Source organism: Cucurbitaria berberidis (assembly GCF_010015615.1).
Source record: "Cucurbitaria berberidis CBS 394.84 unplaced genomic scaffold K460scaffold_1, whole genome shotgun sequence".
Classification (NCBI taxonomy): Eukaryota; Fungi; Ascomycota; class Dothideomycetes; order Pleosporales; family Cucurbitariaceae; genus Cucurbitaria; species Cucurbitaria berberidis.
Genome location: NW_024468935.1, coordinates 3140955 through 3161935, shown reverse-complemented (window position 1 = coordinate 3161935; position 20981 = coordinate 3140955). Strand labels below are relative to the sequence as shown.

The 20981-nt window shown below is 51.8% G+C and overlaps 5 protein-coding genes across 5 annotated transcripts; 2 read left to right on the top strand and 3 right to left on the bottom strand.

Moving 5' to 3' along the window:
* Positions 1–135: 135 nt before the first annotated feature.
* Positions 136–1072, top strand: K460DRAFT_391186 (uncharacterized protein; the record flags this gene model as incomplete). Its single annotated transcript, XM_040935820.1, has 1 exon — positions 136–1072. One exon carries the CDS (start codon positions 136–138, stop codon positions 664–666), a length of 531 nt encoding a protein of 176 aa, XP_040793321.1. The 3' UTR covers positions 667–1072.
* Positions 1073–3188: 2116 nt separating this feature from the next.
* K460DRAFT_21486 (uncharacterized protein) lies at positions 3189–3685 on the bottom strand. Its single transcript, XM_040927279.1, has one exon. It carries the CDS (start codon positions 3555–3557, stop codon positions 3249–3251), a length of 309 nt encoding a protein of 102 aa, XP_040793320.1. The 5' UTR covers positions 3558–3685; the 3' UTR covers positions 3189–3248.
* Positions 3686–4199: 514 nt separating this feature from the next.
* On the bottom strand, positions 4200–6685 carry K460DRAFT_21476 (uncharacterized protein). Its single transcript, XM_040927278.1, has 2 exons — positions 6417–6685; positions 4200–6133 (listed from the first exon to the last, which is right to left on the bottom strand). Exons 1-2 carry the CDS (start codon positions 6529–6531, stop codon positions 4476–4478), a joined length of 1773 nt encoding a protein of 590 aa, XP_040793319.1. The 5' UTR covers positions 6532–6685; the 3' UTR covers positions 4200–4475.
* Positions 6686–7789: 1104 nt separating this feature from the next.
* On the bottom strand, positions 7790–10591 carry K460DRAFT_361524 (DUF300-domain-containing protein). Its single transcript, XM_040932479.1, has 7 exons — positions 10301–10591; positions 10232–10249; positions 10130–10183; positions 9993–10080; positions 8912–9943; positions 8473–8864; positions 7790–8417 (listed from the first exon to the last, which is right to left on the bottom strand). Exons 1-7 carry the CDS (start codon positions 10432–10434, stop codon positions 8129–8131), a joined length of 2007 nt encoding a protein of 668 aa, XP_040793318.1. The 5' UTR covers positions 10435–10591; the 3' UTR covers positions 7790–8128.
* A 114-nt stretch (positions 10592–10705) lies between these two features.
* K460DRAFT_302131 (uncharacterized protein) lies at positions 10706–20938 on the top strand. The gene is made up of 2 exons (XM_040929897.1): positions 10706–10949; positions 11003–20938. The coding sequence occupies exons 1-2, from the start codon at positions 10897–10899 to the stop codon at positions 20715–20717; spliced, it is 9768 nt and encodes a 3255-aa protein (XP_040793317.1). The 5' UTR covers positions 10706–10896; the 3' UTR covers positions 20718–20938.
* The last annotated feature ends 43 nt before the right edge of the window (positions 20939–20981 follow it).

Below are 20981 nucleotides of genomic sequence, written 5' to 3'. Positions count from 1 at the left end.
TACTCATTGGGATTGGGGGGGGGTAAGGGACATAGGTCAGGGCTCGCCATGATGAGCCTGTAGGCTAGACGATATGGTGGTCTTGAGGGCCATGAGTGGCCGAGATGACGGCAGACGGCCGTCTCAAAGCAGCCAATGCGCGGTAATGCAAAAGCATGGCCCCATCTGAGCGCCGTCCGTGGTGGTTGCGGTGCTTTGGACTTTGCAGAAAGGGAGGGCATGTGTAGGAGTGTGGTGAGCAATGAGGGATGGGATGCATGCATGGGCACCAACGGCCAAGCGAGTTTGATCCGACTTCTATTCCTGGCGTGGCTTGCAGTCAACCTTAATCCGCCCATCCCTGCCCCACCGCCGTCTGCGCATCGCCAGAAAGCCACCCCCAAGCAAGCCGGCCGCTGCTCAGGCACAGCACCGCGACCTCTCCCACGGCGAGCGAGCGAGAATGCGCGGCCAAAGGGAGCCGTGTCTGTCCCACGCTGGCGCTTTTGTGGTCGAGAATGCCATCCATGGACGCTCCTGCGGCATGAGGACCGCGCCTTCTCCTCCGCTGCTGCTCCATCGCGCCTGCCTCGGTCGCGTCGCAGCTGCTCTGTTGGTAACTTTGTAACTATACGCAGCCGCCGCTTCGGGAAACAAGCAACGACTCCCCGTCCTGGAGCGAGATGAGGCTGACAGCCCACGGCCCCGGAGATTGAACCGATGGATGGACCCTTTCACTGCTCGTGTACCCTTTGCAAACGCCGCATTACCATGACTGCCCGTCGCCAGCCAACGACTAGGCTCCCATGGTGGACAGCAGCTGGAGCTGGGCTGTTGTTGCCAGCTGCCTACAGCGCGTCCAACAAGAACCACGACGCTCCCTTGCGCGCACTGCTCGGGCGACTACCCCCTCCCCTCAGCAGCAGAAGACGTCGGTGTGTGGCCTGTATAGGTATTCTTAGAAAGCTGATGCCGTATCACTCAACCCTCTTGTCCCGAACAGGACCGCTGGCGGTCTGTTGTGGCTGTGTGTCAGCCGCCCCGTCACTAGAAGCAGAGCATTAGCACCCTCAGCGCTGCCGCCAAACCCGCCCTAATTTCTCCACTTCGAGCCAGTATGGCTAATAATTAATGATGACGTCTTGCTCGCGTTCTCGACCCGGCCTCCAAGATGGCTAAAGGTAAAGGTCGGAACGAGATGAGATACGACCGTACCTCGTGGTGCGCACGGGTCCCTTACCATACACCATCATCTCATCTTCGCACTCCAGCAAGCGGCCGCTTCATCATGTGTATAGGTTGCCCGTGTAGCTTCGTTCCTTCTTCAGGACTGCCATTACCCTTGCCATGGCAACCGCTTGTTTGACAATCCCACGGCATCTAATCTTATCTCTGCGCGATCAACGCATCCACCACACTTGGAGAGATCGCAAGACATGACACCTTGCAGGCCACAAGTAGCCCGAGAATATACGTGCGATCAACAGGCGCAGCTATTATTCGGCATCATCGATTCGACTTCGCGCCTATTCACGCAGCTCACGCCTTCCGACGCTTGGACAAGATGGGCCCTCAGCTGCCGTGACTGTCCAAAGGGGACCGTCGTGCACATTGCAACGCGACGCGTCTTCGTGCGAGATGGCTCCAGGGCTAATCTATCTTGTGAACCCGACCTCCAGCTTCGACCTTTGCGCTGCTGGAATGGCTTTAGTCGCGCATGCATGACCCGACGTCACTGCTCTAGCTGTGGGCAGGCCGCTTGGGAACGTACCATGGCTTGAAGGCTTGTTCATAGCTAGGATGATGTCCCCACGAGGAGAGATGCCATGGCCCCGGGTCTTTCGCCTCTTGCACCTGAAACGCCCCTGGCGTATGTTGTGGTTGTACATACCGAGGAACACGCTGCAACTAGCCGCTTCGCAGAGTGGATACTGATTCTGAGAGCTCTTCTGAAAACCCGAGCCAAAGCCTTTGGCTAATCGACCCCAAACCCTACTCTAAACATATCACCGTTTACACTGGCCCCTAATCATCGGGCGCCAGCTTGTGCTACTTTGCCAACGGGCTTTGTACTCGGAGCCATCTCGGGTCATTGATCGCCTTCTGTCCAGGTTTCACAAAGCAAACACAGTTTCCTTTCATCGTTACATCTGCTACCCCAAAAGGAGATTTACCTGCTTTAGCTACTGTTCCTGGAGCTTTATTCTAGCGCCTCCGATTTCCGCCTGGATCGGTCCCCTGCGCAAACTCATTTTACTCGTCCTGCTCCGATCGGTAAGCCTAGCCTTGAATATGACTGGCAATCTTCGCAAATATAGGCGCCCTGGAAACGACCTGTGAATACCCTCCTACCTTGAGGTTTCATCGAGTGCAGCAGCCGACGATATCAACAGTTGTTTGGCGCTACGATTCAATGTCGGCAAGGACATCCGCAGGTCTAGATAACCATCGATTTTCTCGCTCATACGATAAGCTGCTGTCAGATGTACTGACAAAGTGACGATAAGGCTGCTTGAGTAATCGTGTCTCGGTCGAAGCCGAAAACCCTGTGGCGGCACTCGGCTTGCAACGCAGCCTTCAATGACCGGGTTGCTGGATGCCTCCTGCAGCTTGTTACACAATCTCTCAACTACGCTCGACACAAGCAAGGGCAAAAATCCCAGCTACCCGGATCAAGGTCGACGATAAGACCCATCGGAAGCACCATTGTGGGGTAAAAGATCGTTCTCTGATCATGCACCTACACGGGTATCCTGCATGGCACTAAGGAACATTCAGTCGCTTGGTAGAAGCCACCGACGCTGATGTCACAGAGTGTCCGACAACGCAAAACGTGACACACCGCGAAACCTCGATATGCCACCATGGTATACGACCGAGCTTCTTGCCACTCAGGGCCTGCTTTCAACGCATTTCAAATACAAGACACTTCACCTGTCAATGACCGACGTGCGACATCACCAACGGTTCTGTTTCACGCAGTCGCTTGCCTCCCTCGAGCATCAGCCAAGAGCCGCAGAGACCTCCTTACATTCCGACCGAATTCGGTGGTACCACACAGTACGTACAACACATCCTGCACCATGCTTGCCCCATGCGGACACGTGACTAATAACTGGATTGGGATTTCCGTGAGCATTCCTATGTAAGCCATGAACGACTCTGACAATGCCCATCGAATGCGTAGCGATGGCAATTAGACATTCTGAACGCGAACAAACGCGTACATGTTTAGGAGAAGAATGTGAGTCTTGGAGGTGCGGAGTGTCTTATGGATGAACGCAGTTGGACTGACGTGTGCATGACCAACTGATCGCATTTGTAAAAGCTGGCATGGAAGGCTGCAAGTATACACAGAAGACTGAGGAGTAGCAAACACCAGTCACGCACTTCTCTTCACTCACGCACTCTTCTCTTCTATCCGACCATATCATCGTCTGAGCATAACTCGTGCACGCACAGCATACCACAAAGTGAGAGGATCTAATTGTGATCAGATAATATAGAGAATACGACACGATAATACTTGTAACCTCTCCAAACAAGAAAAGGTGCGACTCACGTTGTTCGCACTCCATGCGCCCCCAGCGTTCATCTAGACGAAAGTGAGCAGCGATAGCTCGAAGACCTCCGATACGATATACCTGCAACGCTAGATTTGGTCGCAATTAGCTCAAACTTTACGCAATTACCCCATGACGAGAAAGTTGTTAGAAAGTGCATTAGCCCACTTCATCAACGACCATGGACCAAGCAGTGAGGAGCTCAATATACCTTCCATGCACGCTCTTAGCTCCAATGGTTCGGTTTTAATCAACTCCCATCACATCGCACGCAGAACACGACTTTCTTGACTAGAAGATTAGAAGCACGTCGTAAACTCGTATTGATGTCTATCAGAGTAACACGCAAGTCACTGTCTTGCCAATGACAAGGGTAGGCCATCACTACTTACCGTTGATTTCTCACGCCATGTCCAGGTCTCGCACCACGCCCCTGCCTGCGACTGGCGACTGGCTGAAGCATGAATCAAGCTTCCCTTCACAGAACTCACACATAACAAATCTCACATAGTAAATCCCACATGAACAAACACACTTTATGCGAAAACCATCCCCGTTTTAAATTTCACCAGCCCGCCCATTACTAGATTTGACATCGCCAAGGCTTTCTCGCTTCAAAAGGGTATATAGAGTAGAAGGGTAATTAGAAAACTAGAAAAAAAAAGACGCAAAGGAGAGTGCACCGGGCATCCGGGCTCCCACAATAGCGAGATGCGGCTTGCGGGAGCTTGTCGGAGGGTATATGCCTGGTCACTGAAAGAAGTCCCATTTCCCCCCTAACCTAACCCAACCCAGCCCAGATTTTCTGTTCCTATTCCACCTTGACCCATGTGAAATACCTGAAAATTCCAACCCAAATCTCTCATCATCTTTCCTCTTTCCTCGTTAGTGGTAGTGATAAGTATTCAGAATGTGTTTGTGTATGCCGTGCGTCTAAAAAGCCATGCCGACGGCCGAGGGACTCGGTGCAAGCAAAGCGCTCCTCCTCTCCCCATTAACACCAACATCCCTCGCGCTAATCTCCATTCCCCTTAGAAGCGCAAAGTTCGGGCTCATGGGCGGCTTCGCATTCATGACGCTGCGAGTGCTGCGTGCGCTTGCCAGGGCAGCCTCGATGGCGATTTCCTTCTCCTTGGCCAGGTTGAGAGGAGCAGGAACGCGCTTGGCCTTGTGGGGAGGTGAGTTGTTCTTGTCAGAAGAAGGGGAGGTGGAACGTGTCGAGGAGGTGTAGGAGGAAAAGAGCGTCACGGTCGCGGTACCGTTGCTTTCTTGGGATTCCTGGCGTGTGTGGGTGATGGTGCGGGATCCTGCTGTGGAGGGCCGTGAGGCTGTAGTGGGTAGAGCGGGCTCGTACTGGTAGAATGACTCTGCCGTCTTTGGCGTAGCGGGGCGAGAGGCGGATTTGATGGTAGAGGTAGAGCGCTTGATCCATGCTCCGAGACGGGAGATGGGTGTAGTTGGTGTATGAGGCGCTGGCGGTGTGATGGGGTTAGAAGTCAAGGGACCAGTATAGGAACGTGTTGGCGGAGCTAGTGTGAGGCCCATAGTCGCCCTCCTAGCCGGCGCATTCTCAGTCATTGGGAGGTGGGGCAACGGCTTCCCTAACGGTGCAGAGAATGCAGACCCAATATCCGAAAGCGTCTCAGACCTGACATGCATCCGCATCGAAGGTGCGATGTACGGAACGTGATGACTTGATGAGGTTGGAGGGGGATTGACTAGAGATGGGGACTGGGTTTGAGAGCGATATGCACTGGCGCGACGTTCTTCGACGATGGTATTCAGTTCACGGATTGCATCGTCGACGTCCGTCCTGGTGCGGCGGAGACTTCCGGGGCGAGAAGGCGCAGTGTTGGCACGGTTGCGGGATGGAGAAGGAAGGCGGGAGATGACACGTGCTGGTGATAGCGTGCCGGAAGTACGGGAGCGTTGGATCATGGGACGGTCATTGAACGATCCAGCAGACGATTTTGGTTCTTCTGCAAGTAATGGGAGAGTGGGTGTTGCCATTGTCGCCATCGTGGTACCACTCAACCTCCTCTCTTGTGTCGACGTACTCGTGCTCAACTGGCTCTGCACACTGCTCCGTCGTGAACCGCTGCCAACAGCCTTCCGTTGAATAAGATACGAAGAAGAAGAAGGATTTGAGGATAATGAATCTGTCCGTGAATCTCTCACACGAACAAGCGCCTGCGCAGGAACCTCGATCTCTTCAAAGTCAGGCAATGGAGAAAGACGACCACAGCCGTCAGGGAGGTAGATTGAAAGCTCCAGAGGTCGGAAGCTGCGACGGCGACGAACAGGCATAGGCGCATCATCAACCATGGACTGGATGCCATCGACGCCATCGAAGCGTCTGAAATCCGTAGGGTGGCTGATGCTAGGCCTCGACTGCGAGCGTCTTGGTCGCGTCACTGTCGAAATGCTAGCGCGAGATGAAGCACGTGTAGCAAAATCGCGACTACTGGATACCCATTGCGAGACGTGGCGGCCCATGGACTGACTGGTTGGCGGGCGGGTATATTGTGGCTCAGCGCGAGGCTGGGGTATGCATTGCGGCTGCTCGAAGCAGATGCGCATATCGGACTCCCCTGGAGAGAATCGTTAGCATATTGAACGATCGAAATAACGCGATTTGGCTCAGATAGATTGGAAGGATGCTGGGTATATTGATCGGACATGGTCGATGATCAACCAGATTAAGGAGAGTATAAGCGAGGTGCGTCGTGCAGCTCAACAGGAAAAGGTGGGATGGTGGGCTCGATCGAGCATGACAAGTATAGGAGTCTCAAGGCGACGGAATGACAGAATTACGGCAAGAAAGAACGAAGCAAACGTGAAAATAAGAGAAGACATGAAGAAGATCGAACATACCGGTAGCCCTCAGCGCTGCCCTTCCCTCGTCAACATCCCCTTTCGATGCACAGCATCCATACTGCATGGCCACCCATGAACTCCTCTGCTCTTTCTCCGTTCTTTCATAAGCCATCTTTTTTCAAGCTGCAAACCGGGCAGCTAGTCATCCATCATCAAATAAAGTCGTACAAAGGTGTAAGAGAATGTCGAGCCTGCAGTAGGCAGAAGCTAGCAAAAAGCAGAAAGCGGAGAAGAAAGTAAGACAGGAAAGAGAGCAAGGCAAGCGAGAAGGAAGAAAGACGAACGCTTCCGCTTAATCTAGCCTTCTTGCTTGACTGATGAGCTGTCTTCGCTTCTGGAATTGCAAGTGCATACAGCCCGCAGATCCGGCTTCAGGAACAGCAAACCTCTCTCAGTCCACTGGACTGCAGGAAGTGGGTGTTATACATGAGAACCGCTTAATGGGCAAATGCTACGCGCCCAATGACAGCCCACGCAGGCCATAGTGGTCGTCAACTTGTGGAGTAGTCCAAGTCATGGCTGGCGCGCATTAATGGTGGAGAACGGGCTGCGGAGTCTGATTGGGCGCGACGGAGAGTAAGCGCCAGCGGACCAGCAGATCGTGGACCAGTGACAAGGCAATAGCGCTTGCATTTCGAAACTGGCAGCTAGCAGTCTGGCTGTGGCGTGCTGTCATGTCTTTCGTTGGTGAGTCGAATATCGGGACTTTCTGCCTTGTCACGATCGTTGTTGGAGGATGCGCCCTGCTTCGCGGACTTCATCGTGTGCTCCACCACTGGGGCGATCTCGTTCGCACAGTGCGGGGATGCTTGTCTTACATCTTCTATGCAACAATAAGGGCAGCGTCAAATGAGACAATGTAAATCAATGCGCAAGGCTGCTTCAGATGGTGACGCCTCGAACATGTCAGAAAAGTCACAGGGCAAGCGGATAGTGTGCGCCTTCATGGATGGCCGGCGAAAGATGCCCCAGCTGTCGGGATCTTCTGTTGCATCGTCTTGCAAGCCAATCGGTCGCAACCCTTCAGCATTTAGATAAATCTCGCGGCCGCTTTGAGTTCTTATTGGTGAGTCGTGGACAAGCTGAAACACTGAGCGAACTTTTCATTCCCATGTCACAACCAATTAGGACCTGAAGGTGCCTATTTCTCAAAAGGCCTGTTACGAGCCTCTTCATCTTGGCCTGGATTTGCTGGTGCCAACACATCCGCACAGGTGGTTTAAAAAACGCTGTCAAGAGCCGCGACGACATGATCGAATCTAGACGCAGCTAGACGTTTCTATACCGCTCCCAAATAGGAAGCTAATGGTGAGGTGTGCGGGAAGTCCGAATTGATTGGGGATGTTTGGGTTTGATAATACGCTTTCGGGGAAAATTGCATTGCGCTCTGGACCAACGTCACCTATTTCGATTATTCGTCCGACAATGACGATGACGATGATTGCTCAGGGTTGCTTCGGACTGGGAGGGGAAAGATTGCTGTCATTCCAACGTTCAATGCTTTAACGCCCCCGACCTGGAATTTTTCACTGCGAAAAGAATATCATGTACACTAAACATGGGTATAGAGCCGACCATAGACAGCTTGACAACATAAGGCAGGTTGATGCTGACTGGCGGAAGACCAAAGAGGAACATCAAATTGAATCCTCTGAAATCCCGCCAATTTTGAAAACGCTTATATAAGAGGTGGAACATGGCGTTCGGCATCACCTGTCGTTCCAAACGTCTCGTTCCTCGCTGAAACTGCCATATTGCGGGCTTGGACGATCATCCTTACCTTGGTCTGGGGCATCAGTGTGATCACGCGTCTCCCAATGCTCGGCTTTCTTAGACGCCGGTGGCTTGATGTCGTTCTTCTTTTGCTCCTCTTCGGATTCGTCGACAGTGAAGGGGTAGTCGAGGTTGTGCACCTGCTCCGGGTTGTGCGCCTCCGGCTCATCTGGGTTGAACCCCTCTCTCACAGCCTCTTCCGCACCTTCCCCAGAATATGTACGACTATACCAAGGTGTCAGTAGGGGTATGCCGAAGCAAGTGGATCGTGACAACTTACACGAAGTGCTTTGCGGGAGCTTCATTCCACCCAGGTCCGCCCTCCTTCCGCGCTCTTACGACATCCACCTCCTCTGCCTGGTGATCTTCAACAACTAGGTCCACTAATTGGCTCCTCTCTGACTTTGCGGAGCTTGACGAGGATGATTTCTGTCGTAGTAGCTTGCTGATCGGGCCGCGTGACCTTGAGCGTGATGACTCTCCGTTACTAGAGTCACTTCTTTGCTTGCCTTTATTATGGGAAGCCTGTATACCCTTGATCTGACTTTTACGTCTTCGCTCATTATCCTTGGTGGGCTGCAGCAGGTTTCGATTGGTTGATGCTGTGAGAATATTAGGATTCGCGTACAGGCGGTCTTCACGGGATGCCCGATGAGCCTCAATGACAGGGTACTGCAACTTTGTCAGTTCAGGTACAGCACTTGAAGTTTGAAACTTACGTTCCAATCGCCAAATTCCAAGGATCGCGCGTTTCCGAACAATTGCTCGTCCTCAGCATCCAACGTCGGATCCTCGTCAGCCTCAGGTGTGCCATACTTGGCACCTTCAAGCGCTCGATGTGGTCCGGGGCTCATAGCCCGAGCTCGGCTCGACGTGACCTTTGAGAGTAGTGGCTCATTCTCGGACCCTTGACCAGGCTTTGGAATCCAATATTTGCCCTTTCCTCCTCTTTCGTACCTCATACCCTCTGCCATGCGGGCGGCGCGGGAAGACGACTCTTCGTGCGCGAGTACATTGTCACGCGCATCAAAGTATCGGTACTCGTAATGTTTACCAGCAAATGTTTCCTTGGTGTCCTGGATAAGGTCCAGCGGGCCAAAGGCATCGCGCAAGGCGTATTTGACGGGTAAGCGTGCGGCGGAGATGGTGTCGTCTGCATAGTCGTGCCATGAGAAGGCATACCAGTGTGCCAAGGCGAAAAGCGGCATTTCGAAACAGATCAGGGCGTCTTGAATGGCAGCGGCCAGATTGTCAGGGCTGTAGCCAGGGACATCATCGGGAATAGCGCCTAGCCATACGAGAATGGAGAGGAAGAAGCCTTGCCAGTACGAGGCAAAAATGATACCCTTGATACAGAGGAACTTGGGCATCGGTCGGAATGGTTTCAGATCTGATGACATGCATACCCAGAACATGGCGAGAGCGTACAGGCTGATGGTTATACTGATGTTGTAGATGATGCCGCTCCAAAAGTAACCGGACGTCACGCCAATGTAACCCTCCTGATATGTTCCTGTGGCCTTCATCGCGATGGTAGCCACCGAGAGGAGTGGCTTGACCCACGTATACTGCAGAATGCCCCGCTTGATGGCGAGGAATGTGTGTGGGTCTGATATGTCGATTTTAGAGAAGACGAGGTTCAAGGGCCAGGGGTGTGCCACGGGTGCTCGACCGGTCATGAGGATGATGAGGGCGCGTTCGCCTCCAATGAAGTTTATGAGTAGTTGGAGGAAGGTATATATGGTGAAGGCCTGCATCGATCAGCGGCCCATATCTTGGGAGGATAGAGTGTTTAGTCACCTCGTAGACATCTCGGAAAGGTTCTACATAGGATGCTGCCGTGATCGAGACCAGACTTGCCCAGGAGGCAGCCGAGTATATCGGCACCCTACGTAATCGTGAGCAGAGGCATGCAGGTAGCAGTCGTATGCACGCACATGAGCAGGATCCGTACGACATAGCGCTGCAGTACTGGCTTCCGGTAGTTCTTCCTAAACTGGTTCAACTTGAGTATGCGATAATCGAAGGTGCTTGCTCACGTCTGTAACCACACGGCACTGCAACTACGTCAGTGGAATTCAAACACCATGGACATCGACAATACTCACACAAAAGTAACGAGACTGGCTACCAGGGCGCAGACACCAGCTACAATAATGACAGCGCGGGCAAATCGAGCACCAGTGCCCCCAGGCGCGTAGTTGTCCGTCTGGTAGTCTGTTTGGAGGATGCCTGCAGCCATAGTCGAGGCGTGCAGCGATAAGAGGCGGCGAGGCGGTGTTGAAGAGGGTTCCCGTAGGTGGTTGCGTAGAATACACTGTCAGCAAGCGAGAGTAGCCATGGTAGTCTTATCACAGACACCAGACGTTGTGGTCTTGTGCTCGTTTGGCCTTTGCAGTCTCGATGCTTTGCGGAGGAGTAGGCCCAAGCTCGCGTCGTAATCTAACCCATGACGCGCATCCCGCTGGTCGCGACCCCGGACCCTGGGCGAACGAACGGGCGCAAGCTTCAACCGCGCGCAATTGTGCATCCGGCACATATTCTCCTCGGGCCACTATCAACAACCCTACAGACGCTTGGTGAAGACGACCTGCTCAAGCAAGAGCAGTTCCAGCGCTCGTTCCCGCCCAAGCACACGACCATGCGCGCCTTCCCCGCGGAGCCATGATGCACAACACACAGCTCCATACATCGACCTGTAGCCATGGCCCGGTCAATCGTTGCAGAACCCTTGGATCCACGCGCCGGCTTCAATTGGTGTGTATACAACATCTGCCGTAGCCTCTCCAGCCCAAGCTAATACACGGTAGGGTGTTCCTGGTTGAGCTGTTGATATGTAGCATCCTAACCGTCTTCTTCCTCTTCTACTTCAACCGCCTCTTTGCTACCCTCATCTCCTACGGCATACGCGCATACACATGGCGTACCTTTCACGCCTACATCGACATCACCTCCCTCCAGATCTCCCCGCTCGGTGGCCGCATCTTCTTCAAGGACATTCGCTACCACGGCCACAATGAGACGATACTGGTGCATGGCGGCCACATTACCTGGAATTACTGGCTGCGCCGGGTAAGGAATGCGAGCGTGTATAGTGACGACAACCCTCCCGGAGATGACGCAAGCCACCAATCGCCCAGTACACCAGACAGCCGGTCTGCCAGCCGAAGTAGGAATGTGGATAGGGCTGAGAAGGGAGGCAAGCAGACGCCGAAGCAGCTGCCATGTCGTATCTCAATCAAGGTCTCGGGCGTCGAGGCCTTCATGTACAACCGCAGCCCCGGCTACGATGCCATCATTGAGGCAGTCCAGCGCAAGGCCGAGCACGCTGCTAAGCAAGAAGAGGCTCACCCTGGCACTGGCACTGGCACTGCGTCGGTTGCCGAATCGGCCACGATGCACAAGGAAGAAGAACATCATCATCATAACAAATTGAGGAAAGCGCCAACGGAGAGCGACAAGAACTTCACACGAGCCGACACAGGTCGCTCGACTACCTCAACGCCAAAGAAAGCTGAGCTTCCGGCCTTTCTTAACCTGCTTCCCATTCACGTCGACATCACAAAGGGCGCCATTGTTGTTGGAAACGAACACACATTGGCTGTCATAACTGCCCAATTCGAAAAGGCAACAGGGACTTTGGATGCAGGGCCTAGTGGCCCGTTGGACGTATACCAGCAGCTCTTCAATTTCCAGGTTGTGCATCCTGTTGTGCACATGAAGCCAAATCCAGACTACAAGGCCGGCCAGCTCGACACCGCCGCACACTACAAGCAAGAAGCGAGTCAAGGCACTGTCGAAGAGAGCATCATCGAGGAAGACGCCGGGCGCAAGAGACCGAGCCGCTGGTTGAAAAAGCTCTCGAGCTTTTCGGGTCTGTTTTCCAAATCATCCGACTCTATCCACACCCATTCAAAGTCTAGTCGAGGGGCAGATAGTAAGATGTTTGCCCCTCAATGGCACTTTCCAGGACAGGAACGCTGGAAAGGACTGGCCCGGTACCTCGATGACAGTGTAAACGATGGTCATGGCGAATGGGATGGAGTGGAATATGCAAAGACCTCGCTGATCGCCGATGTACCAAGCGTCAATGTTTCTTTCTATTGGGACGTGGCTGGTCCAGTGCTGCGCGAGATTGACAACAGCATGTACATTGACCCTGCCCGCCCTCATGACATTAATGGCAGTCTTCCCCCCGACTATGGCATGGATATTCAGGTATTTGGCGGTACAATAAACTACGGGCCGTGGGCGGACCGGCATCGAGGCATCTTTCAGTCCATGTTCTTCCCCGGGTCACACGTCGATGCTGTCCCCACAGAGCCCTTGAAGCCAGGTGATACTCGTGTCCTATCCATCTTCAAGTTATATCTAGGGATCGAAGAAGATACGGTACTTCGCATACCCATTCGGGAACCATCAAAAGACTGGAAATGGAAAGGAAAAGCCCACACATTGGCGGCACACGACAAGCACGGGGTTGATAAGAACAAAGGCAAAGCCAAATCCCGCAGGAAACGAGGAAAACATCGGGATGCTACTGCTGCGCAAAATGTACGCCCGTTCGCCTGGATCGACGTTAAAGTCGCCGGCGACTCATCCGTCAACTATGTCATGGACATGTACGCTACCGAGCTAGGATATCAAAGTAAAGTGGACGTTGATATCAAGAAAACCGAAATCTCATCTAGTGTCAACCACGGTTTGCTGTGGCGCTCCGGTGCCATTGCGCTTGACTGCGACCTCTCGAATCCTATCGGCTGGAACGCACTGCGAAAGTGGCTGTTCAACATCAAATGCCAGGATTTGGAACTGTTCCTACTCAGAGATCATCTATTCCTTCTGACGGATCTTGTCGCCGATTGGGGCTCTGGTCCACCGCCTGACTACTTCCTCTTCGTGCCTTTTCAATACCTCCTCAACATTGATTTTGCGGACTTCAAGCTGTATATAAACACAAACGACTCCAACATCGTCAACAATCCCGCGGATCTCGACGACAACAATTTCATCATCCTGTCCGGAAAACGCTTGCAAGGAGACGTTGTTATACCGCTAGACAAATTTCGGCCACTTCAAAATGAGATCAAGTTCGACGTCAAGGGTCATGATCTAGGCCTCGGAGTCCTCATGCACCAGAAAAACACGCTAAAAACATTTCTTAAATCATCGAACGTGGCTCAGCTTGGCGGCCTGACCCTAACCGGCACTCACGCGTATATGACCGAAACCTCCTCGATGAACACCGACAGACTCTTCATGGACATTCAAGGTCACAAATTGAATCTTGAGCTGTATGGGTGGCTCGTATTCCACTTCATGAAAATCAAAGACAACTATTTCGGCGACGACATGCACTTCAAAACTCTTGAGGAGTTTCAAGGCCTTCCAAGCGCGACTCTTGCAGCGGATGGTACGAAGCCAGACGAACAGCCTCCTCAAGTTTCAAATGATTTAGATGTCATTCTTTCCGTTTCGGCAGATCAAGTCAGCGTCCTTTTGCCTGCAAACCTGTATTCGGCCGAACGCAGCCTCCGCGCTGACCTTCCTTACGCTTCTGCAGATCTTAGATTCACCAATTACTATATGGACCTTATGGTAAATTTTAGCCCTATCAGCATCTCTCTTGGTGGTTCTATGACAAGCCCGGATCACCCCAATGAGTTCACAAGCGGTGGTACGGAGCTCTTCATCGAGTCTACGATTATATTTGGACACCGTCTCTTCGGACTGCCTCCAGCCGAGCCTACATATGTCTGCAGTTGGGACTTCGAGGTGGGAAGAATATCAGGAGAGTGCACGTCAGACTTTATCGAAACCGCGGCCGGAGCAGCACGTTCCTTTGCGTTCACTTTGGATGATGATGAAAATTCTCTTCCTCTCACAGAGGTTGAAGTGATACATGATTCAACCTTTCTAAGATTGAAGACGGGAGAAGTCCATGTCTGGTTGCATGTCGTGCAGGAAGCCCTGCTTGTCAGGACTAATCCTGTGAGTCTAGACTTCAACGACCTAGCAGGTAGCACCTTCTCGCAGCGACTCCACGCCCACATTCCGGACCTTATCATCAGTGCTGTGGACTCGAAGTCTGCATTGCGCCATAGAACGCGTTCTGGGGAGCAGCATGTCATCGAGACTCATGCCTTTCTCCAGACGACATTGTCATTTGATATGCTGAATCGCAAATTGGATTTTTCCGACAATCGCAGCAAACAACAGGTTCACATGCAAATGCATGACCAGCGAACAAATCGCACAGCTTTCATGTTTGCTGACGATCCCACATCCTCCTACCGTCCAAGCGCTAGGAGTCAGGACGTAAGACCACCAGCTATGCAATATCCAGATATTCCGCACCCAATCTTTTTGTTTCAGCCACCTAGTCAGCACAAGGACTCTTCCAACTCGTCAAAGTACTCTTTGGAAACTCTGTCAACAAGAGGACGGCCATTGCGCACCACTAATTCACAATCTTCGTCAAGCGCTTCCCTGGCCAGCAGCATTCGATCCACAACTAGACACAAAGGCACTAGCAAAACTGCGGAGTCTAGCAGAAGTCGAACGCTTCTTGGAGGCTCACCAAATCGAGCTGATAGTGAAGCTCGCTTTTACACGCCACTTAAAGAAGAAGAGCGTGCGAAGCGCAACTTGGCTCCGTCATCTGTTGCACTATCGAGCTCTTTGGCCACCCCACACTTTCCATTAGATCAGGTGGCCCCTGACTTGTCCGATGTTCCTCTCTTCCCAACTTTGCCTCCATCTCTTGAGGATCGAGACGTCGAGGACATCGAGTTCAACGATGTGTCAACCAAGCACCTGGATGAAGGCTTCAACCATACTAGCCTATTGGTCAGCGCAGAACCAGGCATACGAGTGCACTGTACGCCAGAGTTCATCAGAAGCGTAGCTGATCTTATTGAACTCGTCCAGCCTCGTCGCCCTGAGGACATGTTAGACGACTTCCAAGTCAAAGTCATGACAAAGATCCTTGATAACAGGAATCGACTTGAGGGGAAAGGAAGCTCAATCGAACTCAGCGTCCGCATACCTTTTACCCATTTTCGGTTTCAACATGGGTTTGACCCACACTCAGCAGGCGAATCTGGCAAAGATCAATACGATGTTATTTTCAACCGATTGAAGTCTGCTGCGCGAGTCAAGAAATATCCGGGTGAACGAGCCGGCGAGAATTCGCTAGCGTTGCATACCACATTGGGCTCCCTTGGAGTCTCAATGACGGAGCGCACTCGTCATGGATCGAACGAGGACGTCGCAATTCAGGCCGAAGTCAAAGACGTTCTTGTCTGGATGTTACAGAACAAAGAGACGTCTGTCAACGTTTCTTTTCGATCCTTTGAGACTGCCACTGCAAGCAGGAAGATCGATTATCTTGCGTCGCTCATTCATCGAACAACGCTTCTAGCCGATGGGTTGGCGGCCAAATTCATTGAAGTCGAGCAAAAACAACAACATCGACTGCGCTATTTAGCATGGTATCTCACCAGTATACAAAGTCAGTATCCAGATCCTACTTTTCTGACGAAAGCATCATATGCTCTCCGCGCTGCGAGGGACCATTTGCGTAGTCACGACTCATGGAAGATTATTTCTCGTTTTCGTTATACGTGGCAATGTCTCCCACAGAACGAGCAGGTCAAGCTGTTGAGTGATTGTTCACAACAGTCGGTTCAATGTCCAGCAAATGTCGAAGAGAAGATCATTGCGATGTGGGACGAGTGGCGCACGTGGGATCTGGCACATGTGAAGAAGAGCCTTGCAATGCGACTCTTGTTTGGCCATGTCACAGAGAAGCTGCCCACGCCTCAATCTGCGCCGCTACATCTCGATATCAAATCCGCGGGCATCAAGCTGATCGTTGACCCTGGCCCACGACAGAGCGAAGTCGTTTTACGCATGTTAGCGATCAACGTCGTGCTACTACCTCCAACAGAGCCAACTGGCCTCATGCTGGTGGGAACTGATACCCCCAAAAAGTGTGCAACCGTTCAAGTTAGTTCGAGGGAAAGTATTCTGCACATCCAATGGGAAATTTGCGAACTCGCGGATGCGTTGTTGAAGCTGTTCCAAAAGGAAAATCTTCAAGCCACAGAGAGAGCTTCGTCGAGGGTCCTAGAAACTATGCAAGTTACGGCTCCGCTCTATGACCAAGATATTCAAGTGGTTTTCGCCACAGACAAGGCTCAGCTTATATTAGACACTATCAACTTACGTAGCACAACCACAGGGCGACGTCTGCAGTTTTCTTTCATCGATGCCGATAGAAAGGCCTCCGGTCTTGGGGAGATCTTAACAGCGCATTTACACGCGGACTTATCGGTTAGCGAGCTCTCCTTTCGATCACGGTCGTTAGCCAAAACGCAGTTCGAACAGCCCACTCTTTCTTTTGCCCAGGTCCAGCATGGTAACGATAGCGACATTCCTGATGAGATCAAAGCTGCTGCTGCAAGTCGCAAGATTGTCGTCAAGGTCGAAGAAGATCTTCTCGGTCTCATCGAAGTTGTTGACACCGTGCTTAAGGATGAGGTAGCATACTTCCACCGACAGTTCGAAGTCATCCAAGAGGTCATGAAAGAAACGACAAAGGAGGCCAAGCCCAAAGAACATGCTACCCAACTGCCAAATGTCACACTTGCTCTTTTTATGGACGCATATCAAGTCGAATTAGCCCTGCTTCACCCACTCTGCTGGTCGGTTACAGGGTCATCCGGGCGCATTGCAGTCATCCCCGCTCTTGGCCGAAACATCTCGCTGCAAGTTGATTATGACCTGGAGGCCAATCTTCATAGATTATACAGCAATGCTTCGGAGCGATCCAACATCATCAGCTCGTTCGAGTTGCCTCCAATCAATGGGCGACTGACTGTTACACAAAGTGAAAAGGAGACTAAGATCTTCGCTTCAGGTACCGTTGAGAAGATCCAATTCCAGGCGTCGGAAATACAAGCACTTGCCACTACACTCAACAAACCGGAAATGTCACATATGCTACAAGCCGTTCAAGATGATGTTGAGGTCTTGAAAACTCACATTGAAGAGATATTCCCAGCTTCATCGGACTCACCAGTGGTGAAGGCTCCCCGCACATCAAGAGATATCTTGTTTGGTGTCCAAATGACGCTATCTGGGATGGACATATCGGCAAACGCCCCAGGGCAACATCCAGACTCACCTACAGCAAATCTAGCTCTCAGGCTATCATCTGTGCAGCTGAAGGCTACAAACATCCAATCTGATCAAAGCATAATGGAATATCTGGAAGCCGTCATCCGAATTCACGAAGTCACCGTCGATCTGAGCCTGACCGACTCGGAAACCGTCCGCCGATGTGGCAATCTTACTTTCGGTGCAACATTTCAAGCGACTACTGAGAAGGACTCTGAGCCTACACGTAGAGTATATCGTCTTCGCAGTTCAGGCCTAGAGGTGAACGTCTTTGCGGACACTGCCTCAGCCGTTGTAGACGTCCTGAACCACCTACAAGATAAGATCAAAGACCTCGACCTATCCAAGGAGAAAAAGTATTTGCAGAGGCTTCGACATACGAAGAGTAGGATAACCCAAAATCGTGATAAGAGCATCAAGAGTGATGTCAATAGCGACTCCGAGACCATCGACTCTGGGGCCTTGTTCACATCGACGTATTCTCTAGAGCTTCTCGATGTCCAGGTCAGTTGGGTCGTAGGAAACTCAGTTACCGCCTTTCCCCGAAGCGAGATCGAGGATCTCGTGCTATCATTTGGGAATATTGACCTGTCCACGCAAAAAGATGATGCAGCACGTCTAATGATCGAGAATATGCGGCTGCAGATGGTCCCAGTATCGGCTAACAAGAGGCCGCGATCGCTAAACTCAGCCCTACTGCCCAAAATGGTATTCAACGTGGCGTATGCATCTACGAAGGACACCCGAAAAGTTGCCTTCAACGCTGCAGGCAAGTCGCTTGACCTCCAACTAGATTCTCATTTCATCCTACCAGCAAATGTCATCGAAAGATCTATCGCTCTCGCCGGCAAGAAGTTCCGCAAAGCATCTGCGAACTGGAGCATGACACCAACCACGACTGGTGCTCAGCGTAAGAGTCCATTTGGTAACAAGCGTTTGGCATCGTTGACCGTCGATGCCAACTTCGCTGGTGCTGTTGTACATATCAATGGAAACGAAACTGCGCCGGTGCAGGGCTCGTCAAATAAAGCGCAACAGAAAGGTAGGTATAGCCAGTTTGTAGGCGATGGATCTAAGAGCAGCATGGCCCTACGAGCACCAGGTGTGGCTGTGCGTGTGGAGTATCAAGACGACGGGAACGACCCCTATTTGAATGGTGAGCTTCGCGTTGATGGCTCCACTAACACCCTGCTGCCGACGGTTGTGCCTATCATAATTGATATCTCTGAGAGCGTCAAAGCAGTTGTCCGCGAAAAGGATGGTCATGAATCACCCAGCTCTCCAGAAGATTCAAATGTCGAGACGAAACCTGCTGCTAAACTGCTCGAGGAAGACAACATCATCACGGCCGATCCGGCAACTCTCTTGGGCCGAACAAGGCTCAATCTTGGTCTCCGAATCTGCAAGCAAGAGTTCAGTCTCAGTTGTCAGCCCATCGCGCGCGTCACTGCCATTGCTAAGGTTGACGACATATACATCACTGTCAACAGCGTCAAGTCACAGGAGCATGGACATTTCTTCGCTGCATCCGCTGCCTTTGAAAAGCTTGAAGCTACTGTGCAACATGTGTACTCGCGAGAGTCTACATTTGGCTTGGATGTTGAATCAATCGTTCTATCCTTAATGAACAGCAAACACGTCAGCGGAACCAGTGGCATCTCAGCTATACTCAAGATCAATCCAACAGCACTTCAGATCAACGCTCGTCAACTTCAAGATTTCTTGCTCTTCAGAGAGATATGGGTACCACCAGAGATCCGACGAGCTTCGAAGTCCCCAACGGAAAATCCGAATCAGGAACCACAGGAGTACCTTATGCAACGCTACCAGCAAGTCACTGCCGCGACTGCGTTTCCTTGGAACGCTAACGTGACAATTGCGGATGTCAAGGTCGATTTGGATCTTGGGCAGGCCATTGGAAGGTCATCGCTACATATCCACAATATGTGGGCCTCGTCCAAGAAGAGCACTACTTGGGAGCAAAACTTATGCATTGGTGTTGAGAAGATAGGTGTTGAAAGCACGGGTCGCACAAGTGGCTTCATCGAGCTTCATGGGATCAAAGTTCGAACATCGATCGGTTGGCCACTACAAGAAACCGGTGCTCGTCGGTCGCCACTGATTCAGGCATCAATCGCTTTCCAGCAGTTGCGTGTCAAGACTGGATTTGACTATCAGGCTTTTGTCATGGCGGATGTTGCGAACTTCGGATTCCTGATGTACAATGCCCGGGAAGAAGGCAAGGATGCGAAAGACCGCCTCGTTGCTATCCTTGACGGTGACAAGGTACACGTTTTCTGCCACGCTACAAGCGCTGCCCAGGGTCTCGCACTATGGCAGGCCATCGAAAGACTCATTCAGGAAAATCAACAAGCGTATAGGCAGTCGCTGAAGGATATCGAAAAGTTTCTCCGGCGCAAATCCTCCGTATCAACACCCTTCGGTCGCTCGCCATCTCAAAGTCAGATCATTGCCAAACCGAATGACGACACTTTCAAGGCGCCAATTTCGCTGCACACGGACGTTGTAGTCACGTTACGTTCCATTAAATTTGGCGTCTTCCCGTCGACCTTTATCGATCATCAAATCCTTATGCTGGAAGCTGGTGACATGCAAGCGCGCTTCGCCGTCGCTCTCGAGAAACACAAGATCCACTCCAGCCTCGGCATGACTCTTGGTCAACTCTCCGTCGCACTATCATCTGTCCCAACACCCAAGAAGAGCATTTCAGTCACAGAGCTTACGGTCGAAGACGTCGTAGAATTTGCGCGCTCAGCACGAGGTGGCACAATTTTGCGAGTACCGAAAGTCATTGCAACAATGCACACATGGCAGGTACCTACGAGCAACCACATTGACTACCTATTCAGGAGCTCGCTGGAGGGTAAAGTGGATGTAGGTTGGAACTATTCACGCATCTCCTACATCCGGACAATGTGGTCAAATCACTCACGCACCCTCGCATCTCGTCTTGGCAAGCCTCTACCAGAATCAAACATCAAGATCAGCACTTCACAAGCCTTGCAAGATGATGATCCTAGCACTCCGACCACCACTCGTCCCCGCGCCCCCTCTCTACCCAGCTCAGACCCTCAACAGCAAGAAAAAATCACAGCCGTGGTCAACGTGCCCCAGTCGAAATACGAATATACGCCCCTTGAACCCCCGCTTATCGAGACTCCGCAGTTGAGGGATATGGGTGAGGCGACGCCTCCGTTGGAGTGGATTGGGCTGCATCGCGATCGATTGCCGAACGTTACGCATCAGATTGTTATTGTAAGTTTGCTTGAGCTAGCGAGGGAGGTCGAGGAGGCGTATGAGAGAATTTTGGGGAGTAGCTAGAGGAACGGGAAGTGGAGAGTGAAGGGGTGACTGGAAAATTAGATTCTACAAATGGGAAGCTGAATGGTGTAGGTGGAGGTGTATATTAGGCTCTATTTTCAAAGAGGCGTTTTTGGGATCCAAAAAGGATATTGGGTGCATAACATGGCGTTGCTCAGCAGGCTCATTCTATGCAAGTGTAGTCATAGCATTGGAGAACTAATATATCTCTCTTTATAAGCTTCTAGAGCAGTGAGGTCGTGCTAGCCTAGGCTTTTCCAACTG